The sequence below is a fragment of the Podarcis pityusensis genome (assembly GCF_964106645.2).
Source record: "Podarcis pityusensis genome assembly, chromosome: 13".
NCBI classification, from domain to species: Eukaryota; Metazoa; Chordata; class Lepidosauria; order Squamata; family Lacertidae; genus Podarcis; species Podarcis pityusensis.
The window spans coordinates 5201206-5226839 of NC_138038.1; the positions used below are offsets into that span (position 1 = coordinate 5201206).

At 43.1% G+C, this 25634-nt stretch overlaps 1 protein-coding gene and 1 long non-coding RNA gene across 4 annotated transcripts in view; one reads left to right on the forward strand and one right to left on the reverse strand.

Moving 5' to 3' along the window:
- LOC308460620 overlaps positions 1-25634 on the forward strand; it is a 428649-nt gene that overhangs the window by 68975 nt on the left and 334040 nt on the right. The gene's annotated exons all lie outside the window — the stretch shown is intronic.
- The window catches only part of INO80C (INO80 complex subunit C), a 26913-nt gene continuing 1442 nt past the window's right edge, over positions 164-25634 (reverse strand). Inside the window, exons 2-6 of one of the 3 annotated variants that reach the window (XM_080977073.1) lie at positions 13107-13217; positions 11213-11324; positions 6578-6645; positions 4332-4405; positions 164-400 (exon numbers count right to left, since the gene is read on the reverse strand). In XM_080977073.1, the coding sequence (XP_080833199.1) occupies positions 4367-4405; positions 6578-6645; positions 11213-11324; positions 13107-13217 (330 nt within the window). In that variant the 3' untranslated portion in view covers positions 164-400; positions 4332-4366. Of the gene's footprint in view, positions 401-4331; positions 4431-6577; positions 6646-11212; positions 11325-13106; positions 13218-25634 lie in introns of all 3 variants that reach the window. The other 2 variants (XR_013978575.1, XM_080977072.1) reach the window with 2 other exon arrangements.

Genomic DNA, 25634 nt, shown 5'->3' on the forward strand with positions numbered 1-25634 from the left:
GCTTCAAGAGAAAAATGTAAGAAGCCAAAACTAACACTCAGAAATAAAAAAAAAAACCTGGAAGAAAAGCACTGAATGTATAAAATGTGGAGGATTGTAAGTGTGGCTCCAATACAACGATACATTGCTCAAATTGTTTACAAAGGAAATATAAGGATCAAGGTTAAATCAATAATTATAATTCATATTTTATTTCTAAGAACTTTGACCTATTATATACACGCAAATGCACAGTGATTCCCAAGGCTTTGGCTTTTGTTTCCTCTTCTCAGGGAACTACAGTTGATGCTTTCCTTAGAGTGAGGTAACCCATAACAACATCAGAAGGAAGCATCCGAATGTAGGCAAACTCCTCAATGGTACTAAATCTCAGTTTGCTCTGTGGGTCAGTGTAGTTTGCCTAAAAGAAGAACACACACAAACATCTGAGCTGAAAATTGTGAAAACACACACACTTTTAAAACAGGTGAAAATATGCTGGTCACACCATAATGAATTAAAGCAAAGGTCCAACTAAACTAGCATTCTAGCCCCAGCCACTTCTCCCTGCGAAATATACAATCGGGGCACTATGGAAATGGTTCTTCCCCCGTTGTTTGCCCTAAAAAGGCGTATTGTTCTCCTTAATAAAATGATGGCGATATTCTTGAATATATTTTTGCAACTTTAGCACAGCTTTTGAAATCATAATTATTTCAAGATCACAAAACACGATGTAAAGAGCAAAAGGAAATGACTGGTCACCATGGTGTTGCTCATCCAGATTCCTAGCAGTTAAATAGTTCTTTATGTGGTTTACTTGTGAAATGTTAATTTCCACCAACAGCTAAAGAAACAAACACTGTTAACAGTGAACCCAAATAACTGCATTTCTGTGATCTCCTCTGAAAGAGAACTTTAGAGAACCATGCCAATAAATAACATATAAACGGGCAAGATATTTAATTGTATTATGTAAGGCAGGTTACACCAACAAATGGATGGGCAGCTAGAAGAACTAGGTATACCTACAAGCTTACTTTCTGAATGCTCATCAGCATTCCTTTCTCACAGCTAACCTGCAGAGCTAGATTTCTGAATAAACATACTTCATGGGATTGTCTAACACAGGGGTAGGCAACCTAAGGCCCGGGGGCTAGATGCGGCTCAATCGCCTTCTCAATCCAGCCCGCAGAGGGTCCGGGAATCAGCATGTTTTTGCATGAGTATAATGTGTCCTTTTCTTTAAAATGCATCTCTGGGTTATTTGTGGGGCATAGGAATTTGTTCATTCCCCCCCCCCAAAAAAATAGTCCGGCACCCCACATGGTCTGAGGGACGGTGGACCGGCCCACAGCTGAAAAAGGTTGCTGACCCCTGGTTTAACAGCAACATTCAGCGAGTGCCAGCAAACCACCCTGGGTGGGTAAGCACTGGAGAACCACATGTAGGCTGCCTTGGGTTCCATGACGGAAGAAAGGTAGGATTATAAATGTAAGAAAATAAAATAAAGATCGTTTGCCCAACAAGAACTGGTATTCAGAAGGTCTATTTCTTCTGGGTATGGAGGTTCCATTTAGCAGCCTGAAAACCTGACACAAGACTTTAAGCTTAGTTGTGGGCTATAAAATTCAATGAAATTGATTGGCTGTCGGATCCAGATAGACAAAATAAGTACTTCCTCAGATAGTATATAATTAACAATGGAATTTAGGCAGTTTTAAAAGGGGACTGGACAAATTCATGGAGGAAGATGGGTCTCTCAATGGCTATTATAGTCTTGTGTCCAGTTTTCAGTCAGTGGTGTGAGAGGAGGCAAATCAACCCACAATATAACTTTGTGATTTGAGTGTTATGCCCGGTGGAGTTCCTGATTCTTCCTGGAGAAACATTTAGACACTGATGGATGCCTAGAGAGATATTCCAGCAGCAATATTTTCTATTTAAAACTATCTAGATAAATTTACAACAGCAATGCAAAAACTGTGTGGCCTTAACTTATCTTCAATTCATATTCTTCATCTTAGGAAATAAGACACTGAGACATTGCTGCATACCAGCAATAACTGCAATGGGGTTATATAAATTACATTGGGATATATAAATTTCACTCCCAAATTATACAATAAGTTAGATAAAGTAACACTGTACTTTGATGAGAAAAAGTCTTACACTTCTGTAAGCTTAGGGTGAAGACCACAGACAGAGCTGAGCTATATATAATTATCTTTGTTGCTATAGCAACAGGGCTGGTTTGTCTTCAGAAGGAGGCAGATGTTTGAGCACTTAATTCTCCCCACCTCCAGCATTGAATGAAATTTCTGTTGCATTAATATGACCAGGGGCTCATCTTTTAAATTTCAAGAGAAATCTAAAAAGTGCAAATGCAGCCCCTAAATGAAACTCTTGTTTTAATATGATGGCTGCAGAATGACAATATTAAAAAATGATGACAGGCTGAGGCAAAAGCTAATACTTTGCATGATCCACCCCTTTCGATTTAGGAAGTCCACTGAGCTCGCCCCAACCTCAAGGGTGGGCCCATTGCAATGGACGTTGCTTTTCTAGTGTAGCCCTGGAACACTATACATGGGGGCTCCCATCAGCTCCTCCACACGCCTCTGGCAGAAGGGCTACTCAACATCCTTGTTGAGAACTGCCTGTGCAGTGAAGTTCTGGAAAGTAGCGGAGCTGATGGACACCTTTATGCAAGGAGCAAAAGTAACAGCTGGACATGCTGCAAACGAAGCTGCCTTAAACTGTGTCAGATGCAGGGCCGTCTTACCCATAGATGCTAGTGGTGCGGGGCGCCAGGTTTTGGAGGGCGCCAGCTGAGAGTCCATGGAAGACCGAACGAGTGCGCTGAGTGCGCGTGTGCCGCTCCCGCCGAGCGTTGGCTCAGTTTTTCCCCTTTTAGCCTGTAGGCACTGAATTCTGTGGGGGGCCAGAAGGCTAAAAACTGAGGCAACACTCGGCGGGAGGGGCGCACGCACCCTTGCTCACTTGGTACAGGTCCGCTTGCTCGGCGTGCTCGCTCGCCTAGCAGGTTGAGGCTCAGGCATGTGCGCCGCCCCTCCTGCTAGCTGTCTTTGAGCCGGGCATCAGGCGCTGTGGATCTCCACGGGGCCAGCTCCCCGGCCTGCTCGCTGCCCTCGCCTGCCTCCGCCATGCCGCGCTGAAGCAGCACCGCGCCTGGAGCCTCCGCCTTCCATGGCCACTGTGGCACGAAGCAGCCAGCTAAGCCAGGAGGTGCCGTGTCCAGCCCCCACCTCTTCCCCGCTGGAGGAGCCGCCCTCCAGCTGCTGCCCGCCTCCTCCAGCCCCGCAAAGCTGGGCACGTCACCAGCAGCACTGTTCCGTCCCAAGAGTCTTCCTCCACCGCTGCTGGTGTTCCCTCCCTATAAAAAGGTTGACATATGCTTAAGACGGTCCTGGTCAGATGGGCCACTGGTTCTTCTAGCCCAGCCCTGGCTTCTCTGCCAGTATCCAACTTCTCAGGCTAGAGTCTTTCCCAGTTCTGCTCCTGGAGGGACTAAACCAGAGATCCCCACATGCAGATCATGTGGTGGTGCAGGATCTCCTCCTCTGCAGGCCCCAACCATTTCCAAATGCCGGTTTAAAAATTACAAACAGCATCTGGATGAAAATGTTCATTGCTTTCTCCATTTTAATGATCAAGACTCTTTACAGAAGTATGCAACCCCAGCTTCAACCAGGATAAGTGAGGATGCCACTGTGAAGACAAGGAGCATCTTAGATTTTTACAATACCCCTTTTGCACCTTACATTAGGAAGTAATTGCAAAGTCGAATTTAGGGCTTCCTTTGAAGATCTCTAGCTGGTTTTTTAAAACAACAACACCACCCACTAATCCAGTTATCTAAATGAAACAGGTGATGCTGAGAGCTCTTATTGGAGGCAAGAGGATTCTTCCACCCACAACAATATAGGCAGTGCTACAAGGTAGGCTTAGAAGGTAAAAGGAAAAACTCCCTAGAAAACTAAAGAGAGCCAAAATGGAACAAAAAGCAAACATTCCTTTTGCTGTAGGGTGTTTTTGCTAATCTCTGTGTTACTTCATGTGGCACACATTCAGAACTCCCTAGACTTAGAGGCAAAATGACAGACAGAGCTTTCTGAAGGTAAACCAGAAGTCTGCCTACCCCACAGGCTTGAATTACAGGTAGACATTTTTTAGTAAATGTAATAAAATAAAGGGATTTCTTGATACCTTTATTTTATTGCATTTACTAAAAAAAAAGTCTATCCTGCCTTATACCCCAAAAAGATTCAAGATGGCTTTACCTATGGAAATAGTTTTTTCCTCATTTACCCATAACTCTGTTTTCCTACCTTTCTTCTGTTGTTTTTCTGTCTGCTTTTAGCTCTTAAGCTCCTTGAGGTATGGGTGGTGTCCTCTCAATTTTCTATAAAGTACACAACAGCATATGTCTACGAAACAATTATATATGTGTCTGAACACTCGTTTCCTAAGCTTTCCCCCCAAAAAGAACTGGAAAACTGAACCTCTTAGAGAACGACTTGCACACTATGTCTAAAAATGTACAATTAAAGAGTCCTAGGGAACAGCATTTTACTAAGTACACATAATTAGCACCTGGGTGGCACTGTGGTCTAAACCACAGAGCCTTGGGCTTGCTGATCAGAAGGTCGGCGGTTCGAATCCCTGCAACGGGGTGAGCTCCCGTTGCTCGGTCCCTGCTCCTGCCAACCTAGCAGTTCGAAAGCACGCAGTGCAAGTAGATAAATAGGTACCACTCTGGCAGGAAGGTAAACGGCGTTTCCGTGCGCTGCTCTGGTTCGCCAGAAGCGGCTTAGTCATGCTGGACACATGACCCGGAAGCTGTACGCCGGCTCCCTCGGCCAATAAAGCGAGATGAGCACTGCAACCCCAGAGTCATTCACGACTGGACTTAACTGTCAGGGGTCCTTTACCTTTTTAACCCTTAGAAAGCACTCCATGAAAGTAACTCATATCGGTTCGTTTCTGGCAACTGTCCTTTTGAATTTCCCAGTTTCCAAACAGCCAGAAAAAAGGCATAAGGTGTGTTTACACCTGCAACAGTTTCCTTAGTGAAACAGGACTCATCCAATTCAAGGGAGGGGCTGAGCTGTTCTCCTAGGTAGGAATTTGGGCCTGAACCTACAAAGGCAGGTCTCAAAGGGCTACCAGAGGCCCCTTCCCGCTGTGTGACGTCAAAGGTGGGCAGAACCTGGTGCCTGTGGTCACCAGCTTTGCTCCTGGATATGAATGGGGGGGTGTTTAAGGGAGGGATTGATCTTTATCAAGGACAAGACTGCCAGAATCGCCACTGACATTGGCTGCAACTCTAAGAAATCTTGCTTGAGCTTCCTTTTTTCTCCACCTATGCAGTCCTTTCAGGGCTGTCTTAAGTATATCCAGCGCTGTGGTGCAAAGGTCCCTCCGGTGCCCCCCCCCCCCAATTTCCCAGAGTTGCCGACCCTTTTACGGCGCTGCTGGCAGCAGCTGGAGGGCGGCTCCTCTGGCGGAGAAGAGGCAGAGGCTCCGGCCGCGGCGCTGCTTCAGCGAGGCAGGCGAGGGCGGCGAGCTGATGCCGGGAGGCACTGCGCCCAGCCTCTGCCTCTTCCCTGGCGCCCTCCAGAACTTGGCGCCCTGGTGCCCCACACCAGTTGCCTCTATGGGTAAGACGCCCCTGAGTCCTTTCTCTTCATCATATCTTTTAAAATTGTGAGTCTAAGGGCAGGAACTGTCTTAGAACTGATTTTTGTAAGCCATCATGAAAGCATAAAGGGCAGGATTTAAATGCTGAAAATAAATAAATATGAAACTAAATTATCCCGCATTTACATGAAACTAATTATCTTCTGTAAGCCACCTGGGGGAAGGGTTTCACTCTGAAAGGAACTACCGTATTTTTCGCTCTATAAGATGCACCAGACCATAAGACGCACCTAGTTTTTGGAGGAGGAAAACAAGGAAAAAAATATTCTGAATCTCAGAAGCCAGAACAACAAGAGGGATCGCTGCACAGCGAAAGCAGCAATACCTCTTGCTGTTCTGGCTTCTGGGATAGCTGCGCAGCCTGCATTAGCTCCATAAGACGCACACACATTTCCCCTTACTTTTTAGGAGGGAAAAAGTGAGTCTTATAGAGCAAAAAATACAGTAAATAGGAGTTAAATAACAGAGTAGTTTTTTTCTTTAAACTTTCCACCTGCAGAGAATGCAAGTGTGTTGTAGAGAGCACTGGGGCATGTTTTAGGGTAAATAATCAGTTCCTAAAAATACTAGGCAGACTGGCTGGACCTCACCATTGTTCTGGGTGAACTGACAGTGTGTGCCATACAGCCCAGCCAATGCTGTCCTTTGGTTATACTTTGAAGAAGATTTGCAGCGACAGGTTGGTTTTTCCAAGAGGTTTGTCTGCCTTTACAATTCTCCCAATTGAGGATAAGTGTCCAAAAGTACTACAGGGTTCCCCAGAACAGGGAGAACTTGTTACTGCTATTTAGGACCATCCCTCTGTGCAGGAGTTTGAATAAGTACAGAGTAAGACCAAAGCCAATCAAAGAAATATGAAAAGAAAAATACTTACAGGAAGTCCTGAAATATCAGAGTATTTCTTGGCTGGTTTAAAGGAAGGAGGAGCATCTATGCTGAAATCTGGAGGTGTGCCAGAAAGAGAGAAAGAAGCATTCAATTCCTTGTTTAACCTCTTTTTGGAAAGCAGTTCTTAATTTACAAATTGTTGGGCCTGAGGCCTGACTAGAATCATTCCATCCATTTGACTTGAGTCCTGTTTCCAGTCCCTGAGAATCCACACCCTTAATCGAGAGAGAGGCTAGTGGCAGTGATGGCAGGACATTGTTCACATGCAGAACACACTAGCTTTGTCAGCTTGACTGCATTTGCAGAAAGCATCAATCCTTACTAAGCCTAGGACTTGCCGATTGGAAGGTCGGCGGTTCGAACCCCCGTGATGGAGTGAGCTCCCGTTGCTCGGTCCCAGCTCCTGCCAACCTAGCAGTTCGAAAGCACACCAAAAAGTGTAAGTAGATAAATAGGTACTGCTCCAGAGGGAAGGTAAACGGCGTTTCCGTGCCCTGCTCTGGTTCGCCAGAACTGACCACATGACCCGGAAAAACTGTCTGCGGAAAACGCCGGCTCCCTCGGCCAGTAAAGCGAGATGAGCACTGCAACCCCAGAGTCGTTCGCAACTGGACTTAACTGTCAGGGGTTCTTTACCTTTTTTTAAGCATGGAAGAGTCAGGTTGCATTGCCTAGTGAAACAATGTGAAGCACACCACTAGCAAGTACTAAACCAAATTAAATGCTGACATTACTCAAATTATTGTCTTAAATAGTGGTTTCACCAATTTTGCTCCAGATGTGGCATCACAGACTACATGGTGCCTCTTTTAAAATCCCCACACAAACTTTCTCTTTCACTCCCACATCTAGTACATACTTATTTGCAGCTTCAAATACTTCATGGTGTTGCCTCTCAGCCTTATCTCTCCACCCACACAAACTGATGTATCGCTGCCCAGGACCTTTGCTCTCCAGCTCCATCCCCAGTCATCCAAAGTTCTTAGGATGCAATCTTATACCCGTTAACTTATAAATAAGCCTCACTCCATTCTATGAGACTTCTGAGTAGAAACATATAGGACTGATCACGCAATCTCTCAAATGACCACCTTTTCTCCCTTGCGCCCGGAACTCCCAATTACATTAATTTACCTGTTTTTCTTCCTTCAAACCTCCACAAACCCTACCTTTTCCATTAAGACTTTGGCTTATTCCCTTACTTCTCATCTACCTAAGTGTGTGTCACTGAACCGAACATATTCTTTCACTGTTTACCCTTCTTTTTACCATTGCATCCCCTGCATCAAATTTTAGATTGTAAGCTCCTGTGAAGCAGGAATCTGTTTTTTTGTTGTTACCTTAAAAATAAATAAATTAGTATGCACATTTATGGTGCTAAATGACTAATACAAAATGCTAATTATAAATAGCAAAAGAGAAAGATAAAAACAAAGATCCCAATTCAGCAGTAAAAAGGTAAAGGTAAAGGACCCCTGACAGTTAGGTTCAGTTGTGAACGACTCTGGGGTTGCGGCGCTCATCTCGCTTTACTGGTTGAGGGAGCTGACGTTTGTCCGCAGACAGTTTTTCCGGGTCATGTGGCCAGCATGACTAAGCCGCTTCTGCCGAAACCAGAGCAGCGCACGGAAACACCGTTTACCTTCCTGCCGGAGCGGTCCCTATTTATCTCCTTGCACTGCCATGCTTTTGAACTGCTAGGTTGGCAGGAGCTGGGACCGAGCAACGGGAGCTCAGTCCATCGCGGGGATTTGAACCGCCTACCTTCTGATCAGCAAGCCCAAGAGGCTCAGTGGTTTAGACCACAGCGCCACCCATGTGGGCAATTAGTTATGCACAATGACCTGTGACCTCGGATGTTGATATGCATCTCTAGTCACATTGAAAGATGCATTCAATAGGACATTTGATACAGAAGGGAAATGTATGTATCTTTGTACCAACTATTGATGCAGATCTCTGGTGATAGATCAGAGGAACAGTTTAGTCTCCAGATCTGAAAGTGGAACCTAAATGTAGGCAACTGGCTGGGAGAAATTACTGTTATATATTGCAAATACAGGGTGTTCAAAAAGTAACCATACACCTACTATATTACATTGTCCAAGGTGTATAGTTATTTTTTGAACACCCTGTAGCTTGCAGGTTCATCAGCATTATATATGAAAAACACAGCCTTTGGCATATGCCTCTCATATTATAAGACCACAAACATTGCTCAAGACTAATATAATCCAGGGTGCGTGGAGAGAGCATACACTAATCTTTTAAATCAGATAAATCTTTAAGCGTGTACCACTTTAAGCCTGGTCAATGACCTAGAAAATTGTGTGAATACTTAAATGAGGAGTTGGAAATTCCTAGTCACTGGAGCTGCTTGGGGAGTAATAGCAAACATTGCCACAAGCAAACATTTCTACAGGCAAAGTGCTTTAAAATATCCTTAATTTCAGCATATATTCACCACAAAGCTATTTTGTGTCTTTGTAGCTCGCTTCCTCTCAGATGACTTTAGTACAGATTTTATGGCTGAAGCATTTCCAAGTTAGCAGATCAGCTTCTTTTAATCATTATGTATGGCATGAATATCTTCTGAAAAATACTCTTGAGCAGATGTTTTTACACCCTTCAACTGTTTGCTTTCTAACCACCTTTCTAATATATGCAAATTTATTTCTGAAACCAGAGAATGCAGTAGAAATAGCATCATCAGCAGGTTGCCAGCTACAAGGCACTAGGAACACACCAGGCTAAGGCCAGCATGCTGAAAAACACTTAACGGCACATTTATTTCTGCGCAAAGAATTAAAGTCTAATAAAGTGTCAGCCTTCTACTGCCACTTTCCTTTAATCCTAATTAAGTGGCTGCAAAAAATATTAAAGGGGCTACGTTTTACACTGGGAGTTAATGGAGATGTTACTGTCCCCATGGGGAAGTGGCCACTCCCGCAGGACTAATCCTCTCCGCTGCCACATCATTAGAGTAACTCACCGCATGAGTTGGGACCATCATCATGTTGTGAGTTACTCTGCAGCCATAACATCCAGTCCAGCTATAAGTCTGAGTGTATCTGACAAAGAATAGGGTGTTATACATTTGTAAATAAAATAAATATAGTATTGCAGAGGTGTAGCATTACATCCAAAGTAAGACGCTAGCTCAAATAACCTCCTGACCAAAGTTGTATCAGCACTGCTTGGTTTCCAGCTACAGTCCTTTTTGCTTGCATTTTCTTAGCACATTTCTTAGCCCATGTTCTGAACATAGATCAAGGGAAGGTGCTTTATACCAAATCCAGTTCAAAACTGTCCACACTTACAGCACTTCTCTGGGGTTTCAGCCAGGAAATATTTCCTATCTCTACTGGAAGGTGCCAAAGACTGAACCTGGAACCCTCTACATCTAAGACAGATTGTCTACAATACAGCAACGGCTCTCCTTTGAGAAATACACATTTTCTTTTTCTTTTCGTATGTCTATATGCTTTAGGTCACACCAAGTTAATTCGGCAATCTTGCAAGAAATCTTAGGGTTGGCTTGGCTGTTACCACTCTAGTCCGGTGGTGTTTCTAGGAAGTCTGGGGGTCACTGACTGCTTATCAGGGATTTCTTGAAGATTGTCTGCCATCATCGGTCTTGTAAAATGTAGTTTTCTGAGAATACCAGCCACACCATGAAATGCACAGCCTCTAGGGAATATGAGAATGTGCTTCTGAGATTCCATAGGCTCAATAATCCCTAGGCAGGTCTCCTATGAATTGAGTGTGCACCCTAGAACACAAACCAGAATATTCTGTGATTCTTCAGAGTTCCTTGGTGGAAAAATAATTGTGGAAAGAGTTCCATGATGGCAAGAAGCCTGAAAGTCAGTGCCCTACATTGATTTTTTAAATGTTTGCACTATCAAGGTACTGCTGACAAGTATGGGCACCAGAACACTAGAGGCTTGCCAAAATGCTGCAACTGAAATGTGCACACCACCTCATTGTTAATTCAAAGAATCTCTTCACACAAAGTTGTTAGGCTGAAAACTCAAGGTGTATGGTTTGCAAAACTTAATTTCTTGAGAATATGCATTCTTAAATTAGATCAAGGTTACACAATTCCCGTATTCTGTTTCCTACAGCAGCCAGCCAGTTGCCTGTGGAAGTTAACTAGATAGCCATGACAATGATGTTATCTTGTTATCTGTCCTTAGTATTTTGCTATTACAGCTAGTAGAGAATGGATCTATTGACAACTATGAAAGACTGACTTTTTTTTTAAAGGTGCCAATTGTGTTATATGCAGACTGAATTCACACAGGAACTCAGTAGGACTTACTTCTGAGCAGACATGCACAGGATGGCACTGTAACACACACAGAGAAAGCAGTGGACAGTCCCAAGTGAACCAGTGCCATTTGCATTCACATTTCTCATCCTTTGCAGATAATTTATACCCCAGTCCCATGTCATTTCATTCATGTGCCTTTCCTTTTTATGGTGAAAAATGCCCACCTGATCTTTAATTGCATAGGTAAACTTGGTCACAATCTACCTCCTGCAGAGAAAACAATTTAGGTGTATTTTCAAGAAAGCTGTTATTTATAAATACATGGAAAGCATCTAAGCAGCTTACAGCTTGGATCATTGAGTTGCCATGGCAATGCCCTTTCTGATGCAAGGATTTGTTTCAGGTTCTTCCAGGTTCTGTTCTTCTTGCCAGCTGCAGCTCCACCAATGCCAGAGTGCTGGAATGGTTAAAAGTGGGTTTACAAACAAATGCACTATTAATACATTCAACGTAGCATTTCGTTGCGGGACTGAATTGCTACTAAAATTGTTCCGTCCATTTATCTGAAGTTAGGCAGAAAATGAACAACATTTGTTTTGCAGCAACCAATTGGAGGACATTTTGACCTGTACCGAAACTAGTGTGTTTGGATAAAATGAATAAAATGGAGAAATAGACTTTTAATGAGAAAAGTTTTATGGAAACGTTATTTTTCTTCAAATAAAGGAAGCCTGAGTAAAATCCTGTGGGTGGTATTCAATGCTAGTCCTACTAGATCCATTGAAGATAACAGCCATGATGACTAACTGAGGTTCAGTAATTTCAATGGATCTGAGAAGGACTTAGTTGAATACTATCCAGTGTTGTTAATGCAGCAGTGTACTATTGGTAAGAACAGTCTTGCATTTTCAGTTTATAGACCTGGGACTTATTCCTAGGCGCAACCTACAACATTGCCCCCCCCTTTTAATTTTTTTTACCATACATGTGCATCTAAAATTAATTACTGTAACTAGCAAAAACTGCAGAGTGTAGACATTGGGCTGCCTATTTCCACCACACGCCAGGGAAGCCAATGACTCAAGGTCAGGAATGGACATGGCCTAGGAAGCTAACTTTATTTCAGAGCAGTCCCAAGGAAATCAATGGACTTAAATTGGCCATGACCATTAATTTCAGAGGGTCTACTCTGAGTAAAGGTTAGTTGAATAAAACCCCATATGTTAATAAAAACAAGAAACCAGTGGTTTATATAGGCTCTTTTGGGCAGTGTTGCATTCTCCTTGAAGAGTCAGGTTCACTCCTGGATCTGCGTATGATCCTGGGTAGCCAGGAGAACTTTTCCATAACTTGGGTTGGTGTAACCAACTCTGCCTATTCCTGGTGAAAGTGGTTCAAGCAGAGCTCACAAATGCCTTAGCTATATCAAGTCTGGATTACTGTAACAAACTCTTTGTGAACTCACCTTTGAAAAGTGTTTGGAATTTTCTCACCTGATGCAAAAGCCTGTTTCTCAAGAGTCCACGAGTCCATAATTGGACAGGTTTTGCTGGCTTCTGCTCTTTGCGAGGTCAATTCAAACTGCTAGTTATTACTTTTGAAGCCCCAAATGGATGGAACTTGGATACAGTCTACTCCCACATGACTCTGCCAACTTATTCAGGCTAGGTTGGTGCAGGGGTCAGCAAACTTTTTTGGGAGGGGGCCGGTTCACCGTCCCCCAGACCTTGCGGCAGGCTGGACTGTGCGCACACACGGTGGAGGGAGCTTCTCCCATGGGCCAGATCCTGAGGGCAACTGGGCCTGATCCGGCCCGCAGACCGTAGTCTGCCGACCCCTGGGTTGGTGGGTATGGTAGAAAAGGCCTTCTTTGTTGTGGCACCCAGCCTATTCAACTCCCTGCCTTGGAGATCCAGATAGCCCTGGTGGCATTCAGGTATCAGGTAAAAGCAGCTTGTTTCAGCATTTATTTGCTATGACCAGCTCTTGAATTTTAAAAATAAACAAACAAATAAATAAATGGAGGAAAGAAGAAAAACAGCAACCAAAAAAGGAGGAGAGAACAAGAAAAAGTAGTGTGGCAAAGGGGAGGGTGGGGGGGAGGACGTTGGGCATATACATTTAAGTGGGCCCTACGTTGCAGGTTTGGGCAAAATATACAGTATGCCTCATATCTGGAAAGTTTCAAGACTAGCGTCATGGTGGATAAAACATTAAGCGTGTATAACTATATACTTACGATGAAGCTTGGAGACTTAAAAGGCAATGGTTTTATAGATGTTTCTACTGGCCCTGTACTGGGATCTGTGGTCACAGTTTTGTTTTCAGTCACTGTCTCTGCACTGGTATTCTGGGGGGGAAAAGATTTGTCAGGTTTGAGAAGGAAACACACAAGTGAGCAAAAATGTGACTTCACAGCTCCCCACCCCACAACGCCCATTTACCTGCTGTAGGTTCTGCTCACAAGCCACTTACACTGGTCTGCTTGTTGTGACTAATATTGACCCAATTTATGTGCAGAAATACAGAAATACATAATTTGTGGACCATCAAATTTACAGAGACAGTGCAAGTCAAGTGTTGGGGGGAAAGTGAGCATGGCTAGAGCGTTTCAAAATATGGAGTGAAATTCAGTGCTTTCATTCTAGAGCAATGGAGATGTCTACCAATGCAAGAGGAAGAGAGGCAATTTTCTCTTACTCCCTCTTGTCTCTGCAGCCCACACTATTCCCGAAGGTCCCCCAACCCTCTGGGACAGATTTGGGGAGGGTGGCTGCAATGGGAAAGGGGAATTGACATATCCATTTCCATTTCTCCTAGTGGATGCCTCTGCTGGAGCAAAAATAAATCCACAGACAGATTGGCCGCACTGAATTCTACCAATTGTGCTTCAGAGTTCTTGCGGCTAAGGCAGAAACAATCAGGGTTAATTTTTTAAAAAATTAAAAGCCTTAAGAAATTCAGGAGATTCTACTGGAAAGAAAGCAGGTGGGGAGGGCAAACTACCTGCTGCTTCAGTAGAAGTTCTCAAAGGGTGTGACAGGAGACAATGGCAAGTGTGGCAGGAAGATTAAAGGACAACCACAGAAGGGTAGAGTTGGAAGGGACCCATAGGGTCATCTAGTCCAACCCCCTGCAATGCAGGAATCTCTGCTAAAGCATCCATGACAGATGACCATCCAACCTCTGCTTAAAAACCTCCACGGAAGGAGAGCCCAGAACCTCCTGAGGGAGACTGTTCCAGCGTTGAACAGCTCTTAATGTCAGAAAGTTTCGTTGGAATCTCCTTTCTTGTAACTTGAAGCCACTGGTTCGAGTTGTACCCTACAGAGCAGGAGAAAGCAAGTTTGCTCCGTCTTCTATGTGACAGCCAGACATGCCGGCCTTGCTCCCTCGTCCTCGGCTTCTCACAGATTGGCTGGAGAAGTCAGGCGCAAACAAGGCAACAATAAATCTTTGCTTGATCACAACTGGATGGTTTTGAGGGGCGGAATGCACTTGGCACCAGGTTAGTTTGGGAGGCTGGTTTACATAGAACAGTGGTGTCCAAACTTTTTTCCAAAGAGGGCCAGATTTGATGAAGTGAAGGGCCATGAGAGCCGACCAAAGGGCCAACCCAAGTTGTTAACCTTTTTTTAGGATCGAAGTTTTTGAGCTTTTTTTATGATTTTACCCCAAAGTTGTTGAGCTAGTTGAGCTTTTTTTAGGGTTGGAGTTGTTGAATTTTTTTTAGGATTGATGTTGTTGACATATTTTTAGGATTTTACCCCAGGAAATAAACTGCCACAGGGGCTGGATTAAACCGACCAGTGGACAGGATTAGGCCCCCAAAGCAGACTTTGGACATGCCTGACATAGAAGGATGCCTGAGAAGGGCTAGGATGTACAGGAAGATGGGGCTTCTCACAGACCTTTAAGAATTGTACAAAATAAAAAAAAATCGGCAGCCTTTCTAAGCCTTACATGACCAGTAGCATTCACTTGCTATGGTCTCTATTTCTGCCCCACTCTTGTGTCTTTAATACACCCAATATACAGAATTAAGCAGGCAAAGCTTTTCCTGGCACAGAGATAAAGTGATGGAGAAAATCTTCATCTGCTTTTAATATGAGTCAGTGCAAAACAACAAAAACCTAGATGAAAGTTCTATAATTTGTTCAAAATATATGAATTTGTAAATCATTTTAAATGATGTGTCAAGTGCTTGCCAGCTATCCTTTGCCAGAACACTGGAAAGTGGAACAGGCTTACGCCTTATTAATCAGCTGGACAGGATACTACCTGCACGTTGCTTCCTTAAATTTTACTTCTCTGGAAGTAAAATGGCTACTCATCCTTTTCATAATGAAACCTGAAAAGTGACAGAAGGGCTTGAAATATTTCTATGGGGGCTAAGTCCCCACCCTGCTGTCTTCAGGTGACAACCCTAGTGAAGTCCAAGTACAGTTAGTTACTGAGAAAGACGTTTTATTAAAATCAGTTTAACATTGTTTTTTGAAGAAGCTTTCCAAAGAACAACAATCTAAGTCTCTGTTGCTGAAAGGGCTCTGCCATCTCAGGACCCATTTATACAATCCACAACTGAGCCAAGAACAGTCTAGCTTCACTTTGAATTTGGAATTCTGGAAAGCGACAAGGCACATTGTGTATATTCTTGTGTTAGTGGAACCAAAATTAAGAATTCCGGACTTCACAAAGCTTCTTTGAGTCTTGGTTTTAATTAGGGCTGTATTATATAACATGGAAATGAGGAAGTGCCCATTTATCAGCTCTAGGCTCCAGAGTACACACTGGCAACCTAAATTCTCTCTCTCTGAGTCTGCCACAGCACATGTGAAATTGCTGGTCTTCAAACAAACGTATGTCCCTCAGATCAGCCTTCATGTCTGAGGACTGGAAATGGCCAATGTAACACTAATTTTTTAACAGGGATCCAGAGGAGGATCCTGAAAATTACAGGCTGGTTTGCTTAACATCTGTTCTAGGAAAACTGGTGGTAAGTATAAAGATAAAATAACCAAGCATGAAGAACAAGCCTTGGTGAAGCAGAGCCAGTATGGCTTCTGTAAAGGCAAGTCCTGTCACACAAACCTATTTGAATTCTGGTTACCCTAACAGACACTAGGATCTCTACAGCCATGTTACATTATGAAGCAGAATCCTGCTCAGTCTTTATTATGTTTCAGGCCTCAATAACCAAAACCTTGGCATATGTTGTTGTTTAGTCATTTAGTCATGTCCGACTCTTCGTGACCCCATGGACCAGAGCACGCCAGGCACTCCTGTCTTCCACTGCCTCCCGCAGTTTAGTCAAACTCATGCTGGTAGCTTCGAGAACACTGTCCAACCATCTTGTCCTCTGCCGTCCCCTTCTCCTTGTGCCCTCCATCTTTCCCAACATCAGGGTCTTTTCCAGGGAGTCTTCTCTTCTCAGGAGGTGGCCAAAGTATTGGAGCATCTGCTTCAGGATCTGTCCTTCCAGTGAGCACTCAGGGCTGATTTCCTTCAGAATGGATACGTTTGATCTTCTTGCAGTCCATGGGACTCTCAAGAGTCTCCTCCAGCACCAGAATTCAAAAGCATCAATTCTTCGGCGATCAGCCTTCTTTATGGTCCATCTCTCACTTCCATACATCACTACTGGGAAAACCATAGCTTTTACTATACGGACCGTTGTTGGCAAGGTGATGTCTCTGCTTTTTAAGATGCTGTCTAGGTTTGTCATTGCTTTTCTCTCAAGAAGCAGGTGTCCTTTAATTTCGTGACTGCTGTCACCATCTGCAGTGATCATGGAGCCCAAGAAAGTAAAATCTCTCACTGCCTCCATTTCTTCCCCTAAAACCTTGGCATAAACTCAGAAATAATGCCAGAGTCCAAAGGGACCTACTCTCAACTTATTAAATGTGTATAAAACTGTTCACAAGGAACATAGCCTAAATAATCAAATTAAACCCTTTAGATCACATTTTCTGAATCAGAACCCGCAAGCTTCATTTGAGAACTTCAGCTACAAAAAATGTTTTAGCAAGCACCCTTATCCTGAATTAATTTACTTGGAAGTAAATCCACTGATCTCAATAGTATTTTGAAGAAAGCATGTTTAGGATCAAAGCTAAAATCGTCTGTAAAAGTTTTTGTTTTTTTCTTCTGCCGTATTACTTACTTGGAGCAGGCTTGCAAGAGAATGGAGAAGTATTCTTGCCCAGCAATCACCATTTCCCTTTTTAATGGCAGGCAATCTAGCAAATCACAAAGCACGAGTGTTGTATGGTTTCACTCAAAATGCTTACAGGCCATTTAATGTACTGAAAGGTTTTATACATAAGAGGCCTGTGGGCCATATCGAGGCACTGTGATTAATTAGTTTGGCCCCCAGCAGCCCTACTAAATTTTAATCAAAGTATTAGAAGATTGTCTACTTTCACTCATAAAAAAGAAAAAAAATCAATTTGTAAAAACTCCAGTATCACACACAAAATCAGAAAGAGAAGTGAACATGTTAAAAGATGCTGTTTATAGCAACATCCAAGATTAGGACACAAACCAGGACTTTTGGGGGTCAGTATTTTACATTTTTACGTATATATAATTTTTATTAAATTTACAAATTTTACATTTCAAATTAAACATCTTTTATTATACCATACATCCATTGACTCCCCTCCCTCCCCTTTCAAGGTTCATTTAATTATCCACCATTCCTGCATATTTTGATATATCCATCTGATTCTATTTTCCTATCTTACATTACCTCAATGTTTATTATACTGTTGAATTTAACTTTAATACTGCCAGCATTTTCAACTGTGTAGAATTGTTTTCAATATACTTGACAAAAAAATTCCACTCCTCTTTAAATACCTGCTCTTCTGGCTCTCTTACTCTGCTTGTTAGGCCTGCTAACTACATATTCTATCATCTTGAGTTGCCAGTTTTCCTTGCTTGGGACCTCCCTCATTTTCCATTTTTGAGCTAGCAAAATCTGAGCCACTGTTGTTGAATACATAATTTTTTCTAACTCCTGGGAACCTCTGTCTGAACAATTCCTAACAGAAATGCTTCTGGTTATTTGGGGAAAGTTGTTCTGAACATTTTTTTCAATCTCATTAGATATCATTTCCCAATATTTTGAAACTTTTTTGCATGCCCACCACATATGAAAAAAGTTTCCTTCTTTACATTTCCAACACAAATCCGATTCCGAATTATACATCTTAGCCAATCTACTCGGAATTAAATACCATCTATGGATCATTTTCATATAGTTCTCTTTCAATATGTAGCATGCAGTAAATCTCAAATCATTCTTCCAAAGTTTCTCCCAGAGGTTTTGTTCTATATTGTACCCTATATCCATTGCCCAGTGGGTCATTGATGCTTTAACCAGCTCGTCTTTTGTTTCCCATTCCAATAATAATTTATACATTTTAGACAACAGTTTTCCCTTATTCAGCAATAGCTCTCTTTCAGATTGTGAGCTTTGGTCCCAGTCTTCCACATTTTTAAAAAGTGAGTGAGCGAGAACAACCCTGATCTTCAGAGGTGGAAGCATGCGCAAGAAATCTCTGGATTGTAGCTTTTGGATGTCTGAATTTATTTGCATCCAGCTTCCAGACTCCAATTCACATCTGACCCAGTCAGCATAGCTGGGAAGATGTACTTGCAGTGAAACATCTGGAGGGCCACAGGATTCCCTTTCCTCTCAAAACACTTCTTTTTCTTCAGTGTGCCATCTTAGTGCACTTATAATCTTAACTGAATAACACAAAGGGGGGGGGGGCATTTTTCACTTGTTAGAGTTACAGGCTTTTCTTCCAGACTCTGGGCTGTTTCAGACTCTTAGTGCTGTGAAGTCGTGCCTGAGCACATGTGCTCTATAATCAGAAAAACCTCACCTAAACCTGACCCCTTGCGAGGGGGACTGTTTGACAAAATATATTTCCAATCCCTTGACTGCTGTCTGGAGAAGAGCACCCCCCGCAAGAACCCAGACAATGACCAGCTCTGGTATGTAGATGTTGATTTGCACATTCAAAATAATGCTTTAAAATACAGTCATACCTCGGGTTGAATGTGCTTCTGGTTGAGCGCTTTCGGGTTGCACTCCACAGCGTGTTACTTCCAGGTTTCACCGCTCGCGCATACGCTCAAAATGATGTCATACGCATGCGCATAAGCGGCAAAATGTGACACGCGCAGGCATGTCTTACATTCTATTCAGGATGTGAACGGGGCTCCGGAATGGATCTCGTTCGCATCCCGAGGTACCACTGTAATAGCAGTTCAAAATACAGTGGTACCTCGGGTTACATACGCTTCAGGTTACAGACTCCGCTAACCCAGAAATAGTACCTCAGGTTAAGAACTTTGCTTCAGGATGAGAACAGAAATCGCACGGCAGTGGCACGGCGGCAGCAGGAGGCCCCATTAGCCAAAGTGGTGCTTCAGGTTAAGAACAGTTTCAGGTTAAGAACAGACCTCCAGAACAAATTAAGTTCTTAACCTGAGGTACCACTGTAGTTTGAAACTAGCTGGTCCAAGAAGGACTGTTTACTATTTTATGCATCCAACTGGACCACTTCTGACAAAGAGATGGGTAGCTTTTCTATGTTCTCTGTAGTGCATTCTGACAGCAAAGAATAACTTCATGTAATCTTGATTAAAAAGCAATGCCCTCTTAGTAGTGAGGTGAGGTGAGAATATTCTCCGGAGAATATTCTCTGCTAGAAAATTCTCCAGAGAATATTCTCCACAAACTGTAAATTCTGTATCGTCTACACAGCTGCTTTAAATGCAGACACCTCATTAATCAAGAATATTCTTGAGAATATTCTCCAAAAGATTATTCTCGAGAATTTAACATCACTACCTCTTAGGTTGCATCATTAAATTACCTTCAAATGGTTATCTTTCTAAAGTTTGTGCTTTGAGAGCCAAAATACTGAAATATATGAAATATTAGTAGATTTAGTCACATCAGTGGTGAAATAAAGTTGTCTCAAGCAAGCTCTATAAACAGTGTGTGTGTGTGGGGTGTGTGTGTGTGTGTGTGTGTGTGTGTGTGTACTTGAGCGCAACATTTTGAATGGCTCAAGCGTACTAAGATGGTAACATTTCCATTAAGCTCCTGGAGGAAACAGATGCGGTCAGTTTGTGACACAGGAAGTTTCACTGCACTGGCAGGGCTCTTCTTGGCCTCCTCTTAAGTATATAGCTGAACTTTGGAAAACTTTTGTTTCATAGCACAACACTTGGCTGAACTTTATTTATTTATTTATACATACAAGTGATGTTCAGAGTTTTAGAAGGGTTATCTTAGGTCATGTTAAAGGCATACTGAAGAATATGTTTATTACAGCAAATTTTTTAACATCCACAACCTGGAAATTCCCAAACTTCCAGCACAGAAACAGTGGTTGCATAATTATGGAGTTTTAGCTATGCACTCAACCCTGACACTACCATTGTTCAGGAGTCAACAGCGAAAGCGTCCAGAGTCTTCCAGTCATTTTTGTATTGGTGGCATTGCAATTGAAACCCAAGAATGTGGTCAGATACTTGATTGTGTTTGCCCTACTCCAAACAATGTCCATCTTGGCTAGTATAGACATTCTGGGAGGAAATGCTGGCCTGCTTTCTGCTGATCTTTATTCCACAACCTGGTGCTCTCCAGATATTTTGGACAATCCCCATCATCCCTGACCATTGGCCATGCTGGCTGGAGCTTATAGGAGTTGTAGTCCAAAACATCTAGAGAGGACCAGGTGCTGCTGCTACAAAAACAACAGCAACAATGTTTCCTTAGGGAGGGCATTGTTCTAGTTCAGGCTTCCTCAGACTCGGCCCTTGATGTGTTGAGACTACAGTTCCCATCATCCCTGACCACTGGTCCTGCTAGCTAGGGATCATGGGAGTTGTAGTCCCAAAACAGCTGGAGGGCCAAGTTTGAGGAAGCCTATTCTAGTTTGTCCAAAAGAAGCAAATCTAGAATCTTGAGAATCTGAGGCTTTTTACACTTCGGGAAATAAAAATAAAGCCCTCCTCCTCCCCTTTTAAATCCCTAAAGCAACATAATGGGGAAAGTTCTATAATCTGTTCTTGATTGGTTCCAAGGCAGGGGTAATCCAAAGGCAAAGTAAATAGGAGGCAGTTCTTTGCAATTTGCCAGGACAGCCTTTTTCAAACTGAATATGCAACAAATCCTCTTGGGGGTAAAAGACTGTTCCTTTTTAGATTACATTCCTATTTATAAAGTTGCTGCTGCCTTCGTTGTTCAGAAATCTGTAACGTGCAACAACTTAATCCAGGAGCTGACAGGGAGACTACACACACATCTTTAACAGTTTCTACAAACAAGAACTGAAGCAGGTGGAGTTTATCCGATGAAATCTGGAAACAGGTGTCTGGAAGCAGTTTGGGGCTAGATGCTGGCAAACAAGCTGAAGCTTAATCCAGATAAACTGGATGTGTTCTGGGTTGGGAAAACTGCTGGTATGAATGGATATTTGTCTCTGGTTCTCGGTGGGATTGCATTCTCCCTGAGGAGATGGGTACACAATCTGGGAAGCTTCCTGGACTCAGTGTTGTCCATAGATGTGCAGGCCATATAGGTGGCCAGGAGCGCTTTTTACCCATTCAGTTGCAGCTGGCAAGTCAGCCTATCTGAGGAAAACTTGTGAGACATGTTTGATTAAACCCAGACTAAATTATTCTAACCTCCTTCTTAGGCAAATACACTGCCAGCCTTCAAGTGGCCCATGGTCAATTTTATTTCAGTCTGTCTTTAGCTAATTGTAATACACTGTTGTTGTTTTAAAAAATTATTGCTCCTGTTTTCAATTAGTTGGTGTCAGGGGTTCAGGAGCAGAGGCAAGGGCAAGGGAGGAAACAGAGAGCGAGGGAGAGGAGGCAGAAGAAAAGATGAGTGATGACGACGACCCGAGATCTCCGAGTCTTTCCAGTGAATCAGAAGATTCACAGAAAGGAGCACCAGTGGCCAGGGCAAGGGGGGAGCCTAGGGGGACACCCCAGGAAGATAGAGCCAGAGGGGACTCAGAGGGGAGCAGTTGGAAATCAGGACCAGCGTCACCGCCAGAGAGCAGGGAAGAGGAAGGGCGCCAGGGATCAAGCGCTGGCAGCTCACAACAGGGGGGAGGGCACGAGTCAGGAGTGGCCACACCTCCATCGGGGAGCGAAGAAACGGTCAGACGGAAGGTGGAAGGTTGGGCGCGCGTGCCAAGTTCAAATGCACAGGAAAGTGGCGCAGTAGGCAGCCCGGAAAGGGAGCCAGGTCCTAAAGCCCGCCGAAAGGAGGGAGAAGAGTCAGGGGGGTCAGCGTCAGCGTCAGAGGAATCCCGGAAGGAAGAGACCCCGGGGGGCAGAGGGACCCAGAGAAGAACAGTCAGGCGGAAAAGGTGGAGCAAGGCTAGGATATTAAGTTGGTGTACAAGTGGCGGAGACTCAGATGGAGCTTCGCCGATCTAACCATGAGACGTAGAGTTGCACGCAGCAGCTTGAGAATGGAAACTGTAACTCAATAAAGATTTTTATTTAATGATCGCTGGCTAGCGTGATCCTCTGTGAGCTAGGATCTGGAAGCAGCTCTGACAGTTGGGTTGGTGGGTTATTTTATTGTTTGTAACATTTTGTAAACTACCTTGTGAGGACAGTGTCTTAAATCTTTTAAATAAAATATCATGCAAGTTCCTTCTTTTGAAGAATCTTTAAATGTACTGAAACCTTTCCACCTGGTAATCTTAGGAACAAGATATACCCTGTATAGAAGATCAGAGGCACATGGATAGGGGAGCCTATTTTGTGACACTTGAACACACACAAACACACAATTTCATGAAGAAATATTTGTTTCTTGATAGGCTACTAAAAACAAAAGCCAAGGAATAACAATACAGCAGTTGTTTTGTCATGGGTAGACTAATTTTTTTGGACTGAAGAGTTCTGGGTTCAGATTCTCACATCAGCCATGATACTCACTTTGGGTCAGTCACTATCTCTTAGCTGAACATATCTAACATGCAGAGCTGCTAACTTTATTACCAGCCTTGGCTCCTATGCTTTCAACAAGTAGCTTATTTTGTAGAAATTGGTAGGCTATAATACTTCGCTCCATGCTTCATCTGCTGATTTCTACAGATTCAGAATCTCTTGCATGGAATGGGCCAAGCCTTTTTTCCCTGTTCAATAAGCAATGCTATCCATGGTATTGTGATTATAACATGGCATTATTCTTGAGATCCTTAGTGGAAGAGCTGGATATGGAAGACTGGTGGTACAGAACCTGAGGCTGGCCACACATTGATAATACTCTTAACGGTGAGGGATGATGGGAGTTAGAGTCCAGCAAAATCTGGAGGATAACAGTCATTTTAAAATGAGCAACAAAAAACAAAAATGGCTAATTAGTTTCATTATTTCATAACTACAAATCACAAATATTCAGATGAAATGGAAAAGGGCATTTTGTTCCACACTGCAAATTGGAAGCTTGTGGCCACTGTACTGTATCAGTAATCTTTCAAGAACTTAAGAGGCTGTTGAATCCGGCCAAGGACCAGCATTCTGTTCTCACAGTGGCCAACCGGATCATAGAAAAACTTTTCATAACAACAACAACAACAATTTATTATTTCTACCCCGCCCATCTGGCTGGGTTTCCCCAGCCACTCTGGGCGGCTTTCAACAGAACATTAAAAACAGAATAAAACTTCAAACATTAAAAGCTTCCCTGAACAGGGCTGCCTTCAGATGCCTTCTAAAAGTCTATCTATTTTATAAACTTCTATCATGGCACCTCTTATGTTTTACTGAAACTAAAAAGTCCTGAATGTTGAAACCTGCCAGGAAAAAAGGGGGAGGTATAAATAAGTAAATAAATAAATAAATAACCTTTCCTCATATGGGAGTTGATCATTTTGGGTGCCCTTTCTGAACCTTTCCCAAGTCTACAATATCCTTTTCGAGGAGAGATGACCAGAACGGAACAGACTATTACACTGTGGTTGCACCATATATATATATCTGTAGAATGGCATTATAATATCAGCGGTTTCATTTTCAGTCCTTATCCTAATGATCCCTAGAATGGAATCTGCCTTTTTCACAGCTGCCACCCACTGGGTTGACATCTTCACTGAAGTATCCACTATGACCTCAAGTTCTCACTCCTGGTTAGTCACCACCAGATCAGACCCCGTGAGCAGATATGTGATATTAAGTTTTTTGGCTCAAATGTGCACCATCACGTTAGACTTGTTTACATTGAACTATATTTGCTATTTTGGTGCCCATTCCCTCAGTTCGGAGAGGTCCTTTTGGAGCTCTTCACAAATTCTTTTTGTTTTAATGGCCCAGAGCAATTCAGTGTCCTGAGCAAACTTGGCCACCTCATTGCTCACTCCTAACTCTAGATCATTTAGAGAACTGTCCATTTATTCCTACTCTCTGCTTCCTGCTTCTTAATTCCTGATACCCAAGATGTCCTCTCTTATTTAAAGATTGCTAGGCTCACTCAGGAGTCTTTGGTGAGGTACCTTGTTGAAAGCTTTTTGAACACCCAAGTCCGCTATGTCAACTGGATTACTTCTAATTATATATTTGTTGGCACACTCAGAGAACTCTAATAGGTTTGGGTGGCAAGACCTGCCTTTGCAGAAGCCATGCTGGCTCTGCTTCAGCAAGGCTTGTTCTTCTACATGCTGGGCTATTCTATATTTTACACTGTTTTCCATCACTTCTCTAGGAAAGATGTTAAGCTAATCGACCTGTAATTTCCAGGATCCCCCCGGATCCCTTTTTTAAAATTGGATTTACAATGACTATTCCAGTCCTCAGGTATGGAGGCCGATCTGAGGGAAATTTACATATTTTTGTTCAAAGAGCAGCAATTTCACATTTGAGTTCTTTGAGAACTCTCAGGTGGATGTTATCTGGACTCAGCGATTTGTCAGATTTTCTTTCGTTTAATATTAGGCCTAGAATTCTGTCCCACCACTATGTGCCTCAGTTACTCGGGTTCCCTTTCTGCAAAAGTTAGTTCAGGCACTGGGATCTGCCCTACATATTCCATTGTGAAGACAGATGCAAATAATTTGTTCGCATCTCTGGAAACTCCTTATCCTCCTTTAGCACACATTTCACCCTGTTGTCATCTAACGGTCCCATTGCCTCATTACATTATCTCCTGCCACTAATGTATTTAAAGAAGTTCTTGTTGGTGGTCTTAATGTTTTGCGCAATGTGCTTTAGCCACTTTCATGGATTGACTGAGCTGGTGCAATAGAATGGAATATTTACAAACATGACAGAAAGGTAGCTGAAAAACGGAGATTTGGGGAAGAGTGCAGAGAAAACCACTAAGACAGTTTCTTTCCAGTCAGTATAGGAACCAGGCGATTATTTGACCGCAAGCTTCTAGCTCACTATGAGAGTACTGTAGTAGAATTGTACCAGATGTCTTCAGTACAGTGGAACCTCTACTCATGACCACAATCTGTTCCGGAGGCCCGTCCTTATGGCGAAATGGGTAACTGGTAGAAGCGCCATTGTGCATAGGCGCATTTGGCGGCAGCCGCTTCTGCGCGTGCGTGAATCGCGGCAAAGCCGGTGTTTACTTCCGGGTTTGCCGCGGTCGCAACTTGGAAAGGGCCTAAGTAGAGCAGGACGTAGGTAGAGGTTCTACTGTATTCCCTAACTGGGTGTCTGGTTTATTTGTTCAATCCCAAGGTACAGTCAAAAACCATTTTGCGTG